At 26.8% G+C, this 21,955-nt stretch overlaps 3 protein-coding genes across 5 annotated transcripts in view; all 3 read left to right on the forward strand.

Moving 5' to 3' along the window:
* LOC111038398 (neural cell adhesion molecule 2-like) overlaps positions 1-4,466 on the forward strand; it is a 76,893-nt gene extending 72,427 nt beyond the window's left edge. Inside the window, exon 14 of the mRNA XM_022321471.1 lies at positions 4,379-4,466. The gene's annotated coding sequence lies outside the window, so the exon portion shown is untranslated. The remainder of the gene's footprint in view (positions 1-4,378) is intronic.
* LOC111038400 (uncharacterized protein C14orf119) lies at positions 4,092-5,204 on the forward strand. The gene has a single exon (XM_022321474.1). The coding sequence runs from the start codon at positions 4,413-4,415 to the stop codon at positions 4,839-4,841; it is 429 nt and encodes a 142-aa protein (XP_022177166.1). The 5' UTR covers positions 4,092-4,412; the 3' UTR covers positions 4,842-5,204.
* Positions 5,205-9,490: 4,286 nt separating this feature from the next.
* On the forward strand, positions 9,491-19,384 carry LOC111038411 (4-coumarate--CoA ligase 1). Of its 3 annotated transcripts, none has more exons than XM_022321491.1 (9): positions 9,491-9,622; positions 10,898-11,027; positions 12,874-13,084; positions 14,222-14,510; positions 17,972-18,140; positions 18,210-18,497; positions 18,576-18,803; positions 18,873-19,038; positions 19,117-19,384. In XM_022321491.1, exons 2-9 carry the CDS (start codon positions 10,908-10,910, stop codon positions 19,239-19,241), a joined length of 1,596 nt encoding a protein of 531 aa, XP_022177183.1. In that variant the 5' UTR covers positions 9,491-9,622; positions 10,898-10,907; the 3' UTR covers positions 19,242-19,384. The 3 variants fall into 3 exon arrangements, with proteins under 3 accessions (XP_022177183.1, XP_022177182.1, XP_022177181.1); XM_022321490.1 differs by having other exon boundaries at positions 9,493-9,715; XM_022321489.1 differs by having other exon boundaries at positions 9,494-9,933.
* The last annotated feature ends 2,571 nt before the right edge of the window (positions 19,385-21,955 follow it).

Here is a 21,955-nt window from a genome sequence, read left to right on the forward strand (position 1 = left end):
TCAAATTTATAAGTTGTAATTAAATTAATAATAATAAATCGTCCACTATAATTTATTATTAGATGGAGCTAAGGCTCCTCCTATACTACCACTTCCTATGTTACCTTTGGACAAATCTTTTTTTAATCTCAATTAATCTTTGAAAAATCAATTTTTTAAAGAAATGTCACTATAATTTCCTATATAGTATAATGCGGTGAATCGGTACCATGTCCTTTTCATTATTGAACATTAACAATATATTTTTTTGTACCAGTTGTTACTTATTATTACCTATTTATATAAAAATATCGAATGGCTGTTATGGCTATCGATGGAAAACGTTATGCCTTTTTGGCACAACAATTAAGAACACTAAAAATTCACATAGAACTCACCGCTTACCCTAAAAACTAAAATATACTAATACGAATGAAAACGAATTTATGTGCAAGGTAGCAATATCATTTAACTGGCTAGGTATCGAACAATTCAGCATGTTGATTTTCTTTACTGAAAATGTGTAACGAAAAATAATAATTAGGTACATAATATATGCACTGTTAAAATGATTCACAAATCACAATAAATGTATATATGTAAATAACATTTGTGATAAAAAAAAACCCCCATAGTCATAAATTATAATAATAATAATCTTATAAAAATATGTCTTTATAAATAATGGGTTGGTAAATAATAAGTTGTAAGAAGTCTGAAGTTACATAATATATTATATAAATATTTTAAAACATTTACTGAATTTTGTATAACATATCATATTTATTTTTAATGTTTTGTCTTTTCATTTTTTTGGTAGTTTTTTTGATTTTACCTTGTTCTATCGTAGTATGTTAACTATAAAATCGCATCTACGACTTCTTCATGACTTGAAAATTGTAGAACAAAAAATGACTTATGCCACTTTTGTAGACTCTAAGTTGTCTAAGTCTTCAAATTGTTTATAATCATTTCGAAATTGGTTTTCGATATTCATCTGGACCAGAGCCAAATACCTTGACAATAGTTCGATATAAATTATAAATTATCGAATATGGTAATGTTAGAAAAATATATATATAATAAGTACCTAAATTTCATATCACTGTATTTCACCGGCAATTATCGTCTAACCCTCAAGTGTTTAAAAAAATTCATGACAAAATTCATAGTTTATTTTGTTTAGTTTATAACAATTAAGTTATTCTACATTTTTCAAGCGTAGAATTTTTGTTCAGTTTTTGTAGGTTTGGTCAACTAAGTAACTTTAAAAAATTAGTTTTCAAATTATCTAGTAGGTCAAAGGTTCCCAAACTGTGGGCAGGGATTACATTTTTGGTGGGTCACATTAAATTTGAAATATTTATAGGTATTTTGTACATATTTTTATAACATAAAATGTTTAACATAAGTTAACCTATATAGGTACTACAAAATAAATACATAAATGAGAAAAGATTTTGTGTATAAATACGAATGCATTCAGTATTTTCCTAATTATATTTTACAAATGTACAATGTAATTGATGTTTGAATTTATAGTTTTATAATTGCGATCATTATCGATTACAACTTTTAAGTGTATCTACAAGTGGCATGTCACCACAACGCTTCTAGACTAAAAGTTATCGAAAAATAGCGATCAAAAATGACATAAAAAAAGGTCATTAGTATGGAGAAAATTATTTTCAAATTTTCCAAAATGGGGAGTACTGTGAAAACTTTGAAACCCCTGCAGTAGATAGTAATAAACACATTATAAAAAAATATACCACAGAAAAATTAAGAAAAAATGATGTCATATTGAGTATGGTAATACCGAAAATAATGTTGAAATGTTCACAAAATATGTATTTTAGTAGGTAATATTATTAATTCTTTTACAAGTTTCAGAAAACTATAAATTTTGAAACTTCTTGTTGTGATATTTTTTATATACAACGTTTATTATTATTTTTTAAATGTGTCCTAGTGTAAAGTAAAATATAATGGTATATAATACCTATAATTAGGTAGGCACTTACATATAATCTTAATTGTATATATTTTTAATTAGAATATAATTTGCAATTGATTTTGATGGATTTTCTTAAAATTTAAACTTTTAATGATTATCAACAAAATATATTATTATATACATTTGATGATTTAAAGTTGCTATAAAAAAAACTTGTGTTTGTTCATGTATTACATTTTTAAGCTTTTTTACCAAAGCCTAAAATGTTTTATCAACACTTACCTTTTTTTATTAAATATACGCCATAAGTAATAAATATCTAAACAATTTACAAGGCTTGACGGGCTTGAGTGAAGCACCGTCCAGTAATAGTACTTCAACTTGAGTGATTTTTTTATAGATTCTTTGTTTTTATTTTTTTTTAAAATTATTTGTTCATGTCGTGTGACCAATTACGCTTTAGGTGACGGAGAAAATTATCCAGGAGATTAATAGAAAAGAGATTTGGTACAAGGGATTTGAGTGGGGTAAAGTGTCGGGGTGGAAATTTTTATAGTGAGTGGAAGCAAGAACAGAGAGAAAAATATGAATTTTAAGATCGCTTTTATAGAGTTAAGACTTCGGACCTATGCTGTCAGTGGTGTGCAGTTTGCCGAATCGTTCGCCGTGCCCGTAATATTTGGGCACGGCGCATTTGCAACTGGGTCATCGCTATCATGAGCCGCAAAGTTAGCTATGGCATATTCTAGTACTATCTACTGATCATTATTGTAACTTTTAACCATTTACATGTTACATTTTTAACAACAACTTACAAGTTGTTATTGTTATACCGTCATCCTAGGTGACTATTCACATTATTTTTTTAATTAATCTGAAAAAAAACTCTGAAATCTGCAAAAATAAATTCGTTGTTGTGTATACCCTAGAACGGCTATAACAACTTAATACAATAATACCTTATAAAAATCGAAGTGTAAAAAATAAAAATTTGTTTTGAGTCATCATAAATTTTGGGTGACGAGAAACACTTATTTAATACACCTACATTTTAAATTAAAATAATTTAATGATGACTTAAAACAACATATTTAAATTAAAAAATAACAAAAGTAGAAAAATGCCACTTTTTAAAAAATTCGGGAACAACATAAACAGTAACTTTATCATTTTTACCAAGATATAATAAAATTAAATATATGAATATTTCTATAGCTGAACAATTAACCTAAGTTTAATAAAAGCATACCTTATTCATTAATAATTTTTTTAAGTACCTAGGTACATAATAAATAATAAAAGAACAAGTAGGTATTTAATGAAAAAAATATGAAAAAATTCTTCATTTGCACAAGTCACCTTAGTTTTTATTTTATGTTACTCATGACTTATGAGTTATGATCTAAACTCGAAAAAAATATTTTTAAACATTCGATAGGTAACATAAAATATATTCTATTATACTACTTAGGTAGGTACTGTCAAAAATATACAAAATGCGTAATTTGACCTTTTCCATATAAATCCAAAATACTTTTGATGGCGATTAGTGATTACAAAATGGCTAAACATTTATTAGATTTCTTATTCATCTTTTCGATTTTGTAAGAAAAATCACCTGATTGATGACCGTTTATTATTGAGTACCTATCACAAATATGCAAAGAATATTTTAATCCAAGAAGGGTTAACTTATTCCTGAATCTTGGGAAATGGAATTATCAGAATATGCTAGGTAAACCTATTGATTTAACTTTCATAAAATCATACTGTTTCAACTTTCAAATCGCACTGAAGTTTCAAGTCACCCAGCCATCGGGTTGACGGTATGTCTTTGGTTATAATAGTTAAATAGTACCTATAGACACATCGATTGATTACAAATAGTATATGATTATTGATTATTAATTAGTACAATAATACTAATTATAATCAACACTAAAACTGCACAATAAATTGCTAGGTATAGGTACTAGGTACTAGGTTGCTACTAGGTACCTAAGCGTCGAACAGTCAGGTCCGATTTGTCGTCGGAGTTCATTGTTGTTATCTTTACCGTCGGCTGTTATCACAATCGCGCTGCTACCCATAGATAATGAATTATTATTATTATTATTATTATTATCAGCAATGCCGACGACACGCGGCTCAGTGGCTGTCACCCGATAAGATAACCGGATCAATCGTGATTTGTGAAACGATCGTTCGTATTTCGTCGCGTCGTTATAATAAATTAATGCATCGTGAAAAAAATTTCAATTGTTTTTATTGTACAGCTGTACAATCGTTGCTATGATACCCGTTGTAAATAACTAATAGTTATCGTTCCGGGACCGTAACTTACAATAACGTAAAACGACGTTGAGTGCCCATTTATAGGATAGGCACTGTTTTTATATTATTTTATTTTAATCGAACAACGGTTTTTTATCAATTTTTCAGCTCACTTGTCAGCGCCTAAACGGACATTGTCATCATGGTAGTGGCCAATGAAAATGGTAGCGCATACACACCGACTGTTGTGGCTCAGGTCCGTTACATGTTACAATGGTTTGGTGAGTGGAGCGAAATGGAACGCGGCGACTTCTTGCCGGTATTGGTTCATGGGTTTGGGTGTAACAGCAGCGCTGCCAATGGTCTACCATCTATCATGGAAACCCTATGCAAAGAGGAAGGCCGTCCACTTAGTCTGTTCAAATGCCGCATCAAGCTGTTCACTGAATGGGTCCAGACGTGGTCTGACGAAGACAAAGACAGCTTCCTGAGCGGTATACGTTCTATGGACACAGATTTTGCAGAGAGATACGAACAAAAAGCCGTTAACCATGTGGTCAACAGCTCTGAGCACTGCAATGGTATTAATGGGGATAAAAATCCCGATGAATTACCAGAAGAAACAATTTAAATAAACAACGTTCATCACATATTATAAGCTCTGTGATTCCAAATAATACTTCATTTATGGTTGAAAAGTTTTACTCAACTATTCATTTTGGTAATGGATTCTTACTTAATGATAATTTTAAATTGAATCAGTTTAAAATAGATTTTTACAACTTACCTATATAATAATATATATTATAATACTCAATACATTCCAACCTATCTATACTTAGGTATCTATTACTTCAATATTTTACTGTATGCCTATTGACTTATCAAAAATTGTTACTACTTATTTTGTATTTGTGTACACATCCTCCCTAAAACATTTTTAGTTGTTTTATCACATTCCAAGAACTGCCTAATAATAATGATTGTAAACATTTAATCTATATTTTATTATATTTAATCTTATTTCATTTTAGTTTTAATATTTTTTTTTTTTTTTTGTATTGAATATTATTATACATCCCCTGTTTATAATAGTGTATACAAAATTATTAGTAGGGATTTTTTTTTTTTTCTCTCCATTAGAATTAGAGATTAATATTTATACTCAATGTATATAGTAATATGTTGCATTTGTTTGCATGATAATAATTTGCCATTAATAAATTGAGTCTATAATGTAAATGTAATATTATCTTACATAATTAATTTTAAGAATAGCTATTTTGTCAAGCAGTATTATTAGAAACATAACAGTATTATTTAATTTAAAAATATTTACATATGATATTTAATTATAATTGTATGATACATATTTAGGCTTATTAATTCTATTGTGCAATCATTATGTTATATTTAATTTAATTAAGATTAAGTTTTATTTTCAGTTTGTGAACCGAATTAGATTACCTAAGACTAATGTGAATTATATAATATCACATAATAATATGTTTTAATTTTAAACTAAGAATTACATCTCAAATTGTTAGTTTTTTTTATAAAAAAAAATTACATAACTGTCAAGTTTTTAAAACTGCTACTCATAATATGCCTAAATGGCTATTACAAAACTTATAAAAATGCAATTTTATGATTGATAAAAAAAAATTAATATTTGAGCAACATAACAAGATGTTAATTTATAAGAAATAATTAACTGTACTAGGTATTTATACTACAATAATAATATGTTAGGTAATAATTAATATTGTATAATTTTTAAAAGTCTAATAAAGTAATACATTTTGAAGAATTTAATACTCATTATTGAATTAAAATATTAATAATATAAAAACTACCCATTAATCAAAAAATATTAAATTTTAGTTTTTACCAATACTAATATAAGCAATTAAAAGTGTGTTGTGTACATACAAGTAGTGTTGTGGAGTAATGTGACATACTTAAATTATTTTGTAAGTATGTAACTATTTAAAACATAATAACTTTAAAAAAACATAGGTGGTAACTTGGTTAGTATTTTGATTTTTCAATGCAAAAGTAACTACATTAATTACTTATTTTGAAATAACTTTCTAAAATAATGTGTTACCTTTTATTTTTACTTCATAAAGTCAAGTTGACCATTTTGTAAGCATAGCAACAGCTCATAACACAATACTCGTTTATAATATAATATAAGTCATAGCACGAGACAAATTCGAGGTCAGTGGTGGTGATCATGTGACTAGATTACCACCAGACACCAGTACTTATTAAATGTCTTTTAATATTATTTATTCGCTTATTGCTTTTTATGAATTTAAATATTATGTATTTACTATTAGCAATTTACTAATATATAAACTTAATAGAATGGCAGCTAGTATGGAACTTAGTAATAATTTATTGGTACCTATTCGAAATGTTAACACGTCGAATTACAACAAAGAAAAATAGGGAAAGTAGGTACCGCTCTTCTGAAGGTACAGTATATGCAACTCGGCATTGAGTACACTAATAAATGTGTTAAATACTTTAATTTAATTTATTTTAATAATAAATCACTGCATACGAAAAACAATTTCAAGGAAAAACGGTATTTCACCAGTATTAGTAAGTCGGTATGTAGAAACTATATTGTATTATTATACATCTACATACTACATGTTGCTAATAATTAGTATGGTAGACGGAAGTTCACGGTAGATATAAACTATTTATACATAAGCGGCTAAGCAATACTTCAATATCTGTTTGCTTGAGAATAATCTAATGTCATTGTCACAGTAAAGTAAGGTAGGTCCCTAATAATATCATGGACGTACAATTGGGGGGGTATGAGGGGGCTATAACCCCTTCCAGAATTCTGATAAGCTCCCTCGGAATCTGCAAGAAGTTCCGGCGGTGTCGTCGTTACTACAAGGAAAAAAAGCTATAGCCCCCCCCTCCCAAGATAAATTCATCACGCTACGCCCATGAATAATGTAAGTATATAGGTAGGTAAACATTTCAAGTCTTCAAGGGAATAGAAACAAATATACCTATTCAAATTACAACAAAATAACTAAAATCATTATTCCTCGTTTAAATAGGTATATTATTTCGTCAAAAATTGAACTTCAAATGTCTATATAAATTTCTAAAAGGATAGAAACAAAAATAAAAATTGAAAAAAAAACTAATCATTGTAAGATCAATAGAGACATCCCCTCCGGATCTACAATATGAGGACTAAAACAATAATCTGAATAATTAATACAATGAATATTTTACCGTAAACTGGGATACACTCATAGTTCATTCACCGTGAAGCACGATTATAAAGATAATACTTAGGTAATACTTTATAAATTATAATCGTGTCTGGAGTAAACTCAAATTTAAATTCTTTGGCCTGCAACAAATATAATAAATAATAAATTAATAAATAATATTTTATTAAATATTAATATTGAAATAAATCAATAGGTAGTTGAATAAGCCAAACAGAGAACATGGTTTATTTGCATACATGTATATGTCGCATCCACTTAGTGTAGCCATAAAGCGTTTGGGAACAAACATAATGGTTGGAAAGAGTCAAATAGGCGTATGCTCTCACAAATTTAGCTTAAAGTTTATAATTTTTTGGAAATAAAAAACAAGACATTTCTCTCGGAATTTTATTGGTATCCCGATTGACAGTATATACGACTAACACAATGACGGCATGTTACATAATATCGTGTACCTATCACTAATTTAATGCAATTGAATACCTACGATTAATTATAAGTAGGTAGATAGCACATCATTTTGAGGTCAATTTCAAAACTACAGAAGAAAAATTTGAAGTTAGTTACATAATAAATGTAAGTTCATTATATTATAATATATTTTTAAGGACATGGATACCTTTTAGATAATAATAATAATACTAAACTACTATGGTCGGTCCACTACATGCCTCCACGGTCTTAAAAGAGCTAGCTATGGCCTATGGATGTCGGATGATAGTATTATAGGTAGAAATATTATGAATGAACGATAACACTATATATTATTATGCTATCTGTGCTGAACAACAGAATTCGGATGTCTTAACTATATCTAGTATTGCTAGTATAGATATATGTTGACTGATTAATGATTGGCAGAACAAATCGATTTTGGTCGGGCATGTTCTCTCTAGACAAAGAATGCGTATGGCCGTACCTACCTAACTAGGTAGTTACATTTATCCATCAAAGCCATGACCTAGTGAACATTATTATTTATTACAACTGCCACGTCAGTAACATGTTGTGACCGGACAGTCGAGTACTAATAGTGCAGAATATAAATGAAACATCATTTATTCTATTCTATTCTAATACTTAATAGTACCTAACCTGTTCTTTATAATCGTTCTGTGCAGTACAAAAGATATACCTACCTATCGGCTATCGTATTGTTATTTACTACATTTAGATAAAATATTAAATAATAAGATATTATATTTAGTTTTACCAACCAGTAATTTAAGTCTGTTTTTCATTTTAACCAAATGCTGATCAATGCCAACAAACAAATCACTGGAAATATAATAGTTAAAAAAAAGCATAAACCTACATTTCACAATGTTTTGAGGCTAATGTTATTTCAAGACAAGGCGTAGTCTCTCCAGTATTCCTGGAAAACAAAATTTTAGGTATCACCAGTTTCAAAAGTCAAATATCTAGGTTTACTCAATGACAAACGCGGCTTAACTTGGGCCCAGCATATTAAACAAAAACGCCTCTTACTGAACTCCAGACGAAAGAGTCTATAGTCTATAGTCTATACCCACTGCAATGCAAACAATCCAAACTAAACCTTAAATAAAATTCTGCTTTACAAAACCCTTCTGAAACCCATTTGGGCTTGTGGTACCGCATTCACAGTCAGCTTTTATATTTCTGCTCATATGCACATTGCAACTATCATTACAGATTGTACATTATATTCAAATAAATTATTAAAAAAAAAAAATTTTACTCCAAAAAGTAAAAAATGTTTAAACAAAATTCAAAAAAAAAATATTTTTCTCCAAATACCTCTAATATTATATACACATTTTAGCATTAGTATAATAATTGTATGGTTTTTATGTATTAGTAATATATCCTTTTAAAAAATATTTTATTATTTTGTATTATATTGTTAAAAATACATTTATTTAAGTATAAAACTCCTTTTAAGAAATACATAGGCAATAGAATATGCAACATTTCCACTACTGCCTTATCAGGAAGTTATAAAATGATAAGTGCCAATTATTATGTGCTGGCTCATCACTCATCAGTCATTGTCGGCAAAATACTGTAATCGATTATTTTAATGCTCGACAGTCTTATTCTGCAGTCTAGTATATTCTGTCTCTAGTCTTCGTTTTGCGAGCTACCGGACAAACTAGTAATAAGTTATATTATAGTAATAACGTGACAAGTGACAACTACTGACAATATTGTGAATTGTCAAATACTTATACATTTTAATATTGTTGATGTAACTACTTTTATTTCTTGAAAAACAATTGGAAATCAATATTAAATCAAATTAATACCTTGTTATATTTTGTCATAATTGAGTTGGTCTTGGGTTTCTAGTAATCTGTAGTTAATTTATAAAACAATTTAAATACTGCATCAAATATTGGTGTGTTTTGCAATTAAAATTTGAGCTATTGAACGTACATTTCCAGTAATTCTATTATAATTTATAAGGTATAGTTCGATATTTACTATCTACTTTTTAATGGTACTATATTTTTATGTTTTAGTTGTAGCCTGTAAGTTTTTCAGTAGATAATCATAATTTCCAAATTATACCTGAACACTTATTAAGTTCCAATATTATTTATACATTTCTTTAGTGTTACACGTATATTCCTCATACTTATTTGTATTTTAGTCTCATTTTTATAAACATTTGATTTTATGAATACTGTTAAAGACTGTGGTGTGGTGAAAGCTAATTATGAGGCCAAATGGGTGAATGGGTTTAAAATTGTCAGACGTGTAAGACTGTAGGTCAATAGGTTTGAGGTAATAAACTAGTGATTAATAAAAATGTAATACGTTTAACTTACCATTCAGTCTATAAGAATGTAGGTTATGTTGTACTACCAAGTATTTCTGGCGATGACTTATGATAACTTTCAAACAATGAGAGAAATTCTATCATCAATAGGTATACTTAGCATCGACTATGAAATGTAACTAATTTAGTCCAAATTCGACACATTCTATGACTTGACAGTTTTGGAAACATTATTATATTGACATTTCTGTAGCCTGAATGGGAGGATTGAGTGCAACAAAATATTAAAAAATTAACGAAAAATAATTATTTATGATGTAGCCCATAAGTATTCAGTTACTTGGACTTTTAAATGAATGATTATTGCAGTTGGAATAAGAAAAAAACAAAGATCACTACTGACTTAATCATAGGGGGGGGGGGGGGTAATGGTAGGTAAAAAACTTCTGGGCTTAACCCAAAAAATTGTTCTACATGCCACTGGTTGTAGATATTTTGTTATTGCTTTTGTTTTATGACATTAATATGCATGCATTACACAGAATCGTAAAATATTTTTGAAAATTTTGTTTTTGTGTAGTTTTATTTTAAAATTTACCAAAACTGCAAATCTTTCAATACAGTTTAATCATTTTTTTTATGTTTTAGTTGACAAACAATGGCCCAAGAAAATATAATTCACGGATCTGCAATTCCTGATTATTTGCTAAACAGTAAATCAAATTTAAGTCAGTTCTTTATTCGATTACTCAGTGAACTAGGAAATAAAACTGCAATGGTATGTAAAGCTTTACTACTATAAGTAGAAGAATAACATTTATTTATTTAATAATATTGAAACTATTATTCAATCCTTATACCCATTGTTTGTGTAAAAACCAATAATATTTTTATGCCAGGGTTTAAATATTATAGGCTGTGAGCCTGCATGTTTTTCCTTTTCCTAAGTGACTAAAGTGGACAGTGGTCTTGTGTTGAGAGTGAGCCATTCTTTCTCCGACTGGTGGCTTGTTCCCACATAAATAGTTTACATTATTGTGTGATTGAGATTTGAAAAGTTATTCTATGCAGTGATTCTGCTTCTGCTGAATTATGCCCAGAATTAATGGAGGTCTCTCTCTCTCTTAGGATACAACAAAATAATTAAATTAATTTTATGTATTTGTCCAGAGAGAAATGCTGCCTGTCTCCAGGTTTATAATAGTTATATTTTTCTTTCTAAATAACACAGTTGTAAATTGTAATTTATCTGTTTATAATATCTATATTAGATTTTGTGAACATTCAATATCATACATTTATAACCATTATAACTTACTATAAATTACTTTTAAATAAAATTTAATACTTTAAAATATTATTATTATTTTTTTAAATTAATTTTTAAAAATTAAAATACATTTTAAATCTCAAGTTCTAGGAAAAAAATTAAATAAATTTTAAAAAAATGAATAATAAATATTTAAATAATGTGTATGCTTGGTTTTGTAAGAATAAGTTAAAGTACAATTTATTAAAAATCTAAATTGAATTGTTTTAATTCACCTGTTAATAATGTTTTACATGGACATAATTTCAGTGTCCATTATCTAAAATATAATCCTAATTTAAATACCAATTGTGGTCTTAAATGTATAAAACTTGAAAAATTCAATGAATTATAATTATTTTAAATATCTTAGCTTATTAATGGACTATAGACTTTTTTGTCCTGTTTAACTGACAGCAGAGGAGGCTCTGTTTTAACAATACTACTCCTGATAGATTATAGACCTTTATGGGATAATCATGTCAATTATATTAATGGTATTTCACTGACATGTTTCTATGTATTTATTGAAGCCAAGTGTATATTAGATGTCAATTATAAAAAAATCATTTATTTAGCTTTACTGTAAACTATTTTCTCATATGGTGTATTCATTCGGGGAGAAATTTTTGGTAACATGTCTAAGCTCGGTGTTCCAATGAATTTTTTTATTAAATATTTTCTAAATCTTCCTATACAAACTAATACTATTCTAATTTATGAAAAACTCAATGTAAAATATTTTAAGATTATTTATAACCAATCTGTATTATTACACTTTTATATAAATATAAACATTTAATAACTGTATCATATATTCATATTATGAACATAATACTAGATCTAAACAAAATGTTAAAATACATTATTGGAGCTTCAAAAAGTTTTTAGACAAAAAAGTGTCTTGTATACTGGTTTTAATTGATGTCACTTATTAAATATTTACATAAATCAGTTTGATAATTTAAGTCATTTAAAAGTCAAAACTTATCTTAAATGTATTTATTTGGCAACCATAATACAATTATAATATGGGTAATACATATGTAAAATTATTGTACTATGTATAGTGTTAATATAACCAGTAGATTGTTTTTCAATTTATTTGTATTCTTAAATTGATAAAAACTCGCTAACCCCACCACAAGTTTTGCTTCTAGGGAATTCTGCCCTATGTATTTATACTCGTATTTGTATTATTTATCTTCTTGTTGTTGCAATTAAGTTGAAGAACGAGAGATAAAAGTGACAGGAGAATACTTTTTGTAAGGTGTCAGCTAGACCAGTACCATTTAAACTTTATAATTAATTCTAGGTTGATATTCATGATGGGTCTTCATTTACATTCAGTACAATTTTACAAGCAAGTTTCAATATAGCTAATTACTTAAAGTATGAGTTTGGAGTACAAAAATCTGATATTGTTGGAATATTTAGTGAAAACACAATTTGGTATCCATCTCTTGTACTGGCCGTATGGCATGTTGGCGGTGTTTGTGCATTGTTCAATCCCATGTATAATACTAGTAAGTTTGAAATTAATTTAAATCATAAGTACGTTTACATTTACATATGCCTAAGTAGCAATTGATAATTTTACTTATTCTGTATAGTTTACTACATAAGTTTTACTTTTAACATGTTTGTTATTATTATATCAATGTTAGAATATTTTTTATAAGTATAGGTATATATTATAATAAAGTACATAACAGGGGTCACCAACTGGCAGACCATATTTTGTATACGGACTGCAAGCACTATTTTTCAACTTTTATCAGGAGTAGTTTTTAAATTTTTATAACATAAATATTTAAAGTACTAGTTGTGTAATATAAAATATTAGAATATAAAACTTATTTAAGTAATTGGTGCAATCAATATAAATACAAATTTAAAAGAAAATATATTTATTAATTTGTGCAGAAGTTATTAAAAGTGTTTGGGATCGCGGAAAGTTTGGTGAGTTTCAAAGTGGACCCCCATAAAAATTAGTTGGTGACCTCTGGTATATAATATATAATATATAAAATACATATTATAAATATATACAATATCTATTAAATTCTAATAATTTAATAGATGTTTAATATTTGTTATACTTACAACAAATATTATGTTCTCTTATACGGGGACAGATTAAGTACAGAGCCTAGGAGCCCTGGCTCCAGGTTCTTTAATATTGAAGGCCCCGAGGGTTAGGTTATCTCAGACAGAGTTCAAAAAAGTATAATACTGAACATTAATTACATACATTTTGGCTTTCATACTTATTTCAAATTGATGACTGAGCAGGAAATCGTAGATATGGTAAAAAATCTTGGTAAAATATATCCGGACGACGTTGATTGTGTAATGTGTCCTGAAAAAACATACACTTTTCGAAATTAGTTGATGTATCTTATTTTTAAAGATAGTTCTGTACAATCAATTAATTTGTAACATTTTTTTAAAGAGATAAAATACCGTTATTGATAATAAACATTGTAAGGGCTAAGATCGAAGGGTCTTTTGGACTACTAGGCTTCAGGTCCGGTAAACTCTTAAACCAGTCTTGCTCTTAAAAATGTTAATAATTAATATATTTTGTAATTATAGGTCATAATCTCTAAATGTCAGAAACCTTATATTATTAATTTTATTATGATTTTTGTTTTCACCAGAGGAATTAACACATGTGCTAAATATAACTAAACCAAAAATTATGATAACATCAAAAATGGGTTTGGAAATTGTAAGAAATACTGCTAAACCTCTGGATTTTATCAAATATGTGTGTCCTATTGATATACTTTGCAATACTAGAACAATTGAAGAAAATAATAATTTTGTACCAACTGCATACGACAATAAACAGACCTGTGTGATATTATTTTCTAGTGGAACAACTGGCTTACCTAAAGGAGTAGAGTTGTCTCATAAATCTATATTTCTCATGGTTTCTATCTTAAAGTTAGTATGACTATTATAATTTATTTTAAGTAATTTATAAATTATACATATATACTTACACAAGTTTATTGATGTATTATGACTTATGAAAAGGGGTTAAAGTGAGGGGGACACAGGGGGACTGAGTCCCCCTACCTCTAATGGTGGTTAAAAAGCATCCCTTTCACAAATTATTCTTAAGGTATCCTAGAACGCTTCAATTATGATCAAACATTAGTCAATGACTCAATATAATTTCAGAATTCTGTTGAGATTAAATTTTGGTTTTAATTTTTTTTTATTAATTGTTATTTTACTTTTAACAAATAGATTGTATACAAATTATGGACAATCTAATAATATATGTGTAAAATAATTGATTCTTTTTGTTATTGTAAATGGCTATACTTTGATTAATAAGTTTTTGATTAGCCTATAAGTGTGATTTTTTAAACATGTGCACCCCGCCATGCGTAGAATTTGAATTTTTCTTGTACAATTTAAAGCACTAAAACCACTACATTTTTATGACATAAATATTTTATTTCTGGGTAATGTCTTTAGTTTTCTTAAAAGACAACCACTACTTACAACTTAATATCATGAGAAAAAATAAGTATTCTCTTTCAAAATATCATATCTGTATAAAGTATTAGTTATTCTTAAAAATGTAGTATTATTTGTGATTTAAATTTTTCATAAAATAAATTACAAATTTGAATATTAATCAGTGTTGAAAGTGGAAAAAGTACCAACTACTATTGATCACTGTTTATACATAACATTTACTATATGTACTTGCATAATGCATTAGATAGTATACATACAATTAAATATATTTTAACTCTTAGAACATTAGTTCCCCTAGAATTTTTTCCCACTTTATCCCTGCTTATGACGTATATGGTATATTTCAAACAATTGTATAATTTAAGTATGTTTAAAATTATTAAATTACCTAACTAGTGTATCAGATGATGAAATATTAAATTATAATAAAACACCACAAATTAATGCTAATAAGACTTTAAAAACAAAAACAAAAAATATTCTTTTATTAGTTCTAATCGATAATTTAAAAATATATTTATAAATTATATTTTAGATTCTGAGCTGAGCAATGAATGTATTGATTATTTACAATAATGTGTGTTTTTATTTGTGTACACGATAAGTAGTTAAAATAATACTTTGATGTTCAACTTAAGTATCTTTTCCTGCAGGAAAGTGAATCTAGTTGGTGCATTCAAGAGGTCAAAATTTAAGACTCCCAGTAATTTTCAAAAATGCTGGGAAAAACAAACAAAACATTAAGTAAAACCTGGAATTTGTACCCATAATCTATTTTGATTTTTGGTGTAACTCTAAAAAGAACAACCTTAGATACATGCAACGTTCACTGTGTATATTAGCACTTTTTATATGCCCTAAAATTTTCAAAATATTTTGTCTCGTGTTTAGCTATTTATGTTCATATGAAATTTTCAATTATTATTAGTTTTTTTTTTTAAATGTATATCGGTTGATCAGTTGTGTAAATCTACAATCATTTTATGAGTGTTTGAATTTAAAATTTTGACAACATTTTTTTAATCTAAAATTTTAAAATTTAACACAAAATTCCTGGCTTACTTTTATCAAAAATAAATTTCTACCAGAAAGTCAAATTTAATTTTTATGAGTGTTTGTAGTTGAAATTATTGCAACATTGGATATTTGTTTGATTTCTCACATTGCAATTTTTTTATTTTGTTGTAATTCAAAAACAAATAACTGTAGATACCTACTTGAAGTTAAGACCATATGAAAATAAATTCATATACTTGATGCAATTTTCAAATTGTTTTGAGCCTTTTACAAAAATTTGTTTCAATTTTTTTAGTTTTTCTTTTTTTTTAAATTTTAATAAAATTTTATTTGTTGGGTGAAAATTGAATACAAACCTTCTGATGTATTTTACAATATCAGCTAAGAGGTCGTTATACCCACATGTGTTGTCTCCGTCTTACAAGAGCGTAACTTATCAAATTTTATGTTCAGCAGATTACGTTTAGCTCTGTCAGTTTAAAAATTAGAGGGATTTCATCTCTTATTGAAATTAATGGTAAGATTATTATGAAGGGCTTCTCGTGGGCTTTTTATTATATTTTAATTTTACAGAGAGTTATGAGTATTTTAAGTTGTACAAACAATTTACAATTTTAAAATACTCATAAACTCTGTTTAAAATTAAAATAAAATAAAAAGCCCATGAGAAGTCCTCCATAATAATCTTATCTTTAATTTTTAATAAGAGGTCAATTCACTCTAATTTTTAAGCTAACAGAGCTAAACGTGATCTGCTGAACCTACAATTTGATATGTTACGCTCTTGTAAAACGGAGACATAATATGAGATTATAACGTCCTCTTAACAAATATTAAAAATCATATGTACAATTTTGTTTTATAGGCCTTTAAAGTTCTAATTTTGACAAAATATATAAATTGAAAATGTACAACTTATTTTGTAGTTAATTATTTATAAACTATTCAACTTTTATAGCTAAGGATCAAACAATGAAAACAAAGTTGCACACAAGTAGTTAATTCTGTAACCAAAAAATCTAAAAATTATATGCACAGTTTTTTTTTTTATAGTTATTTTATGTTTAAATTTGGTTTGGAATTACATATTATTAAATAACCAAGAATAATGATTTAAATTATTTTGTTGTAATTTACAAATATTATTTGTGGGTATTTAAAACTTTTAGAGTATAATATTATATTCTATACACACAATTACTTTTCAAATATATTTTTTTTGGAAAAAATGAATTTAACCTCCTACTGTAGTACTAATGCCTAATAGTAAAATAAATTATTTTAATCACAATAACATCATCAAATATTCTGTATTTCTGAGTAATATTTATAGGCTGACAGACTGTCTTCGCTCAGAATCGTTTTTTGTATATAATGGTTTTATATCATTGAATTCTAATTTAGTACTATCCACTACTACGACTACTTGTTATTAAGTAATTTACTGTGGAGCAGTGCAACATCCACTTACCCTCTTTTTTTGAATTTGTACATATTCTTATACACATTCAACTATTTTAGAATTGTATATTATGCACACTACATTTAATGCTAATATGTTACAACTTTTTAATTTGTATGCTTTTGAGTAATATCATTTCAATGATATTATGAAATTATTTAAGAAAAGTATGATATTTAATTTTAAAAATGTCGACTATTAATGCCGCTTTTATAACATCTGCCGGAGTAAATAGTACCTCCTATTCTAAGTGTGTGAGATAAATTAATATAAATAGAGAGTATATTTTATAGATATTAATAATACTATTAGTATAGCATAATTATATTGCTCCTTAACGTTTATTAATGTATACAGAGTATAATAAAATTGCCTTATTACTGAACTTATGAAATTACTCATTAAAATATATTTTTGTTTTTTTACTTTTTAGTTACGTTAATAAATTTGTATCTAAAACTGATATCTTGATGGGTCTAGTGCCTATGTTCCACGGATATGGATTACTGATAATATGTATGTGTTTGTCAATTGGCAGCAAGGTCATAGTTCTTAAATATTTTGATGAAGAGTTGTTTTTAAAATCTATTGAAGTTCAAAAAGTATGTATAACATTTATTAGTTTTAATCAAATTGTCAAATGTATTATTAATTGTTTAATATTCACCAAGATTACAGTTTTATTTGCTGTGCCACCACTGATGATATTTCTTGCTAAACATCCCTTAGTAGACAAATATAATTTATCATGTTTGAATGTTATATATTCTGGTGCAGCTCCATTATCTTTAGACATTGAAAATGAAGTAGTCAATAGGATAGGTAAAAGTAAATCATTAAAAGTATTTCAAGGATATGGAATGACTGAATTATCTATTGTATCAACAATTCCTGACCAAAATGAAGTTGAACATGTTAATGGTTCGGTTGGAAAATTGATATGTGGCATGTCAGGAAAAGTTAGTTGTGTACATAATTAATTAAATTATTTAAAATTGAAATTAACTTATGTTGACTCTCATTATAAATAATTGTAGGTGATCGATTTAAATAATGGAAAATCATTGGGAGTAAATAAAAGTGGTGAATTGTGTTTCAAAGGGCCAATGGTTATGAATGGTTATTATAAGAACCCCGAAGAAACAACCTCAACAATTGATGGCGAAGGATGGCTTCATACGGGGGATGTTGGATACTTTGATAAATATTATAATTTTTTTATTGTGGACAGACTAAAAGAGCTTATAAAATATAAAGGATACCAGGTAAAAATGAATCCTTTAACTTTATTTTATAGTGATTTTGTGTTCATATTATATTTCTTCTTCCTGTAGGTGGCACCTGCAGAGTTAGAATCACTGTTATTAACACATCCCGAAATTGAAGATGTAGCAGTCACTGGACTTCCAAATCTAGAAGCTGGAGAACTTCCGATGGCGTTTGTAGTTAAAGCTCCTAATTCAGCTCTCAATGAGAAAGATGTTGTACAATTTGTTCACAGTTGAGTATACAATTTTGCTATTAAATCTTTGATGTTTAATTAATATAACTTACTTATATTATGTTATGGTTTATCAGAAAATGTTTCAGCACAAAAGCGTCTTAGAGGAGGTGTTCGATTTGTGAATAGTATTCCCAAAAATCCAAGTGGTAAAATATTACGTAGAGTACTTAGAGGCCTAATTAATCAATCAAAATTATAAAAACGAAAACAGTTGTATTTTATAGAAGATAATTATTGTACTATTTAGACTAAGTACAGTTTATTTGGAGAAAATATTGACATTTGTAATGAAAGCTTTATTATTGTATTTGTTTTTAATAAATATGTTTATAATTTATGCAAGGCTAAGCTAGTTAACTCTTTTATTCAAAGCTAACAAATAACATAGTAATTTAATAGAAGTTTACAGTTTGAGATAAATGTGTTTAAACAAAGTTTGAATTTTTGACAATATTATAATATCATCAAAATCAGTCCATACAATATTTTTGGTCAATCATATATTCATATTATGTATTGAAAAAATTTAAATTTCATAATATTCTTAGACCATTCTCTAGACTTCTAGAGGATATGTTAATAAATGTGTGTATTAAAATTATTTGCTAAGTACTTTTATGCTTGAATACTTTATTCAGTGATGATATCTTACAAAATAATTTAATCATATTTATGTATTTGTTTACCTAATGGTCAACAACTATACTAAATTAAAATAACCAAATTCATTATTAGAATATAACCAATATTACCTACACATATTATAATATCAAATATTATTCTATTAAGATGTGATTCAATGGATAATTAAAATATAATAAATTAATAAGTAATAAACTAATAACTATTTATATTATATAATGGTTATTGAGTATACATAGTACATACGTGTATGTGATACTGAGTAAATAGTTACATTTTTCTTTTCCCAATGACGCAGTTACACCTAAACTTTTCTATTTTAAATATATTCTGTGAATATAAAATATTATATCCATTATTATAAATTATTATTCACGACTTAATATATTTATAAATAATATTTGATATTTCTAACCATTATTATCTTTTTATATAATAACTTTTAACAAAATAAAATTTATTTTAAATCTGCGGCTTTAGGAAAAAAATAACTTAACATGACCATAAAATTAATTACCCCTAAGTCAATGCATAACATGAAAAAAAGTGTGTTCTGTAACTAAGATAAAAGAAATTTAACTTTTAGCTTTTTAATTAGTTAATACCTAGTCTTGAATTTATGTACTGGTAAGCATATTAAAATACTATTGATGGAATTATTATTATTAGGGTCTTTTAATAAAATTATATTCAATATTGTTCAAATATTTGAGGCTAAACTAAAGAGAAAATATTGTTAAATTTACTCATAGGTAGTATACTGATGAAAGTGATACACTAAGTTATCTGATGACAACTTTATAAGTGCATAGAGATATAACACAATAAGATAAGTAAAACAATAACAGAGTCACTGTTATAATTAATTTTAAAAGCTTCTGTAAAGGGCGAGTACTTCGTAAATTGTAAGGTTAGGTCATTTGTATTCAATAACTTGTTTTATAATTTAAATATAGTAAGTAATAACCAAATAAAAATCATGCGAGGCCTGAATACCATTGACAAAAAAGCATATTATTAAGGTAACATTTTTTTTACTGGACAGCCTCTTTAATAAAGTTAAAAAAATAGTTATACCAAATACAACTATTGCATTATATACATAGATTAAATAAATAAATACTTAGGACAGTATAGATCATAGAGTAAGAATATAATATAGATGCCATATTTTAACTACTCTATGCAATAGTTTTAACGTACCTATTGAAAAGTAGACCACCCAAATGACCACTACGTTAATATAAAATTATCAAACACAATTATTTTTTTCCAAATCAGTTATTAATAAAATAATTTGATGATAGTAAATTATAACATGTTAAGTAATAATATTCACGAATAAGTAGGTAGGTGCCCAGAAAGTAGACATGTAGACTTGTAGTATTTTGTGGCAGATTGTTTAAATAATATGTTCCCACAATTTATTCTCCTCATAATATGTCCAATCATACAAAATTAATAATACTAGTAATATACTACTGACAAAATGTTTTTATAATATAAAAAACAAAATATAGTAGCATATATTGCAAAAAAACTATCAACTGCACTATTGTGTCAATTAAAATCTATATATATTTTATAGTTACAGAAAAAAAAGGTCTACGATTCCATACTGCACTGTTAATTATTGGTTACATGGTGTGGTGCTTTAAAAATGTAATAATCATTTTCAAAGTTGCTACAATGACTGAGTTCATAAAGAAATAGCGAAAATAAGTAAAATAAGAATTATTTAAAAAAAATGAATATTCCAGTAAAAATATCAGAAAGAATAAAATTATCTTCAGGATTAAAAGTGATATGGTGGATGCCTTGACTATTGTTAAGTAGGCACTCATTTTGAAATACAAATACAGGGCCATATTGAAGTTTTTGCTGCCTCAGGGCTACAACATTTTGACGCCTCAGACTGCTCATTAATTCATGATTAATTGTTCAGTATTTTTATATAATAGCCCAAAATCAAAAATAACTGTTTTATGATTACTAAATATAACTATTATGGAAGGCTGAATAATTGTATTATATTATTATTCTCATAATAAATCGATGATCTTTTGTAAAATTGAATATTTAGATACCCATTCACTATTATGTAATAAAATAATAAAGATATTATTTGTATAACATAGGTACTCCTATGTGGTACAAGGCCCAAGGTATAATTATATGGATTTTTTAATATCCAATTTTGTATTTAGTCAAAAAAGTATCAATATTTTTAAAAAATGTTCACTTCATAAAAAAATATTCCGCTGTTGCAGG

This window comes from Myzus persicae, unplaced genomic scaffold (genome assembly GCF_001856785.1).
Source record: "Myzus persicae strain clone G006 unplaced genomic scaffold, MPER_G0061.0, whole genome shotgun sequence".
NCBI classification, from domain to species: Eukaryota; Metazoa; Arthropoda; class Insecta; order Hemiptera; family Aphididae; genus Myzus; species Myzus persicae.

What these genes read in the sequence shown, in the direction of transcription:
- LOC111038400 (XM_022321474.1), top strand. Translation starts at nt 4,413, where the DNA reads ATGGTAGTGGCCAATGAAAATGGTAGCGCATACACACCGACTGTTGTG.
- LOC111038411 (XM_022321491.1), top strand. Translation starts at nt 10,908, where the DNA reads ATGGCCCAAGAAAATATAATTCACGGATCTGCAATTCCTGATTATTTG. An exon ending in CAATCCCATGTATAATACTA is followed by an intron (nt 13,085 to 14,221) that starts GTAAGTTTGAAA and finishes TGTTTTCACCAG; the next exon opens with AGGAATTAACACATGTGCTA. An exon ending in TATGTGGCATGTCAGGAAAA is followed by an intron (nt 18,498 to 18,575) that starts GTTAGTTGTGTA and finishes AAATAATTGTAG; the next exon opens with GTGATCGATTTAAATAATGG.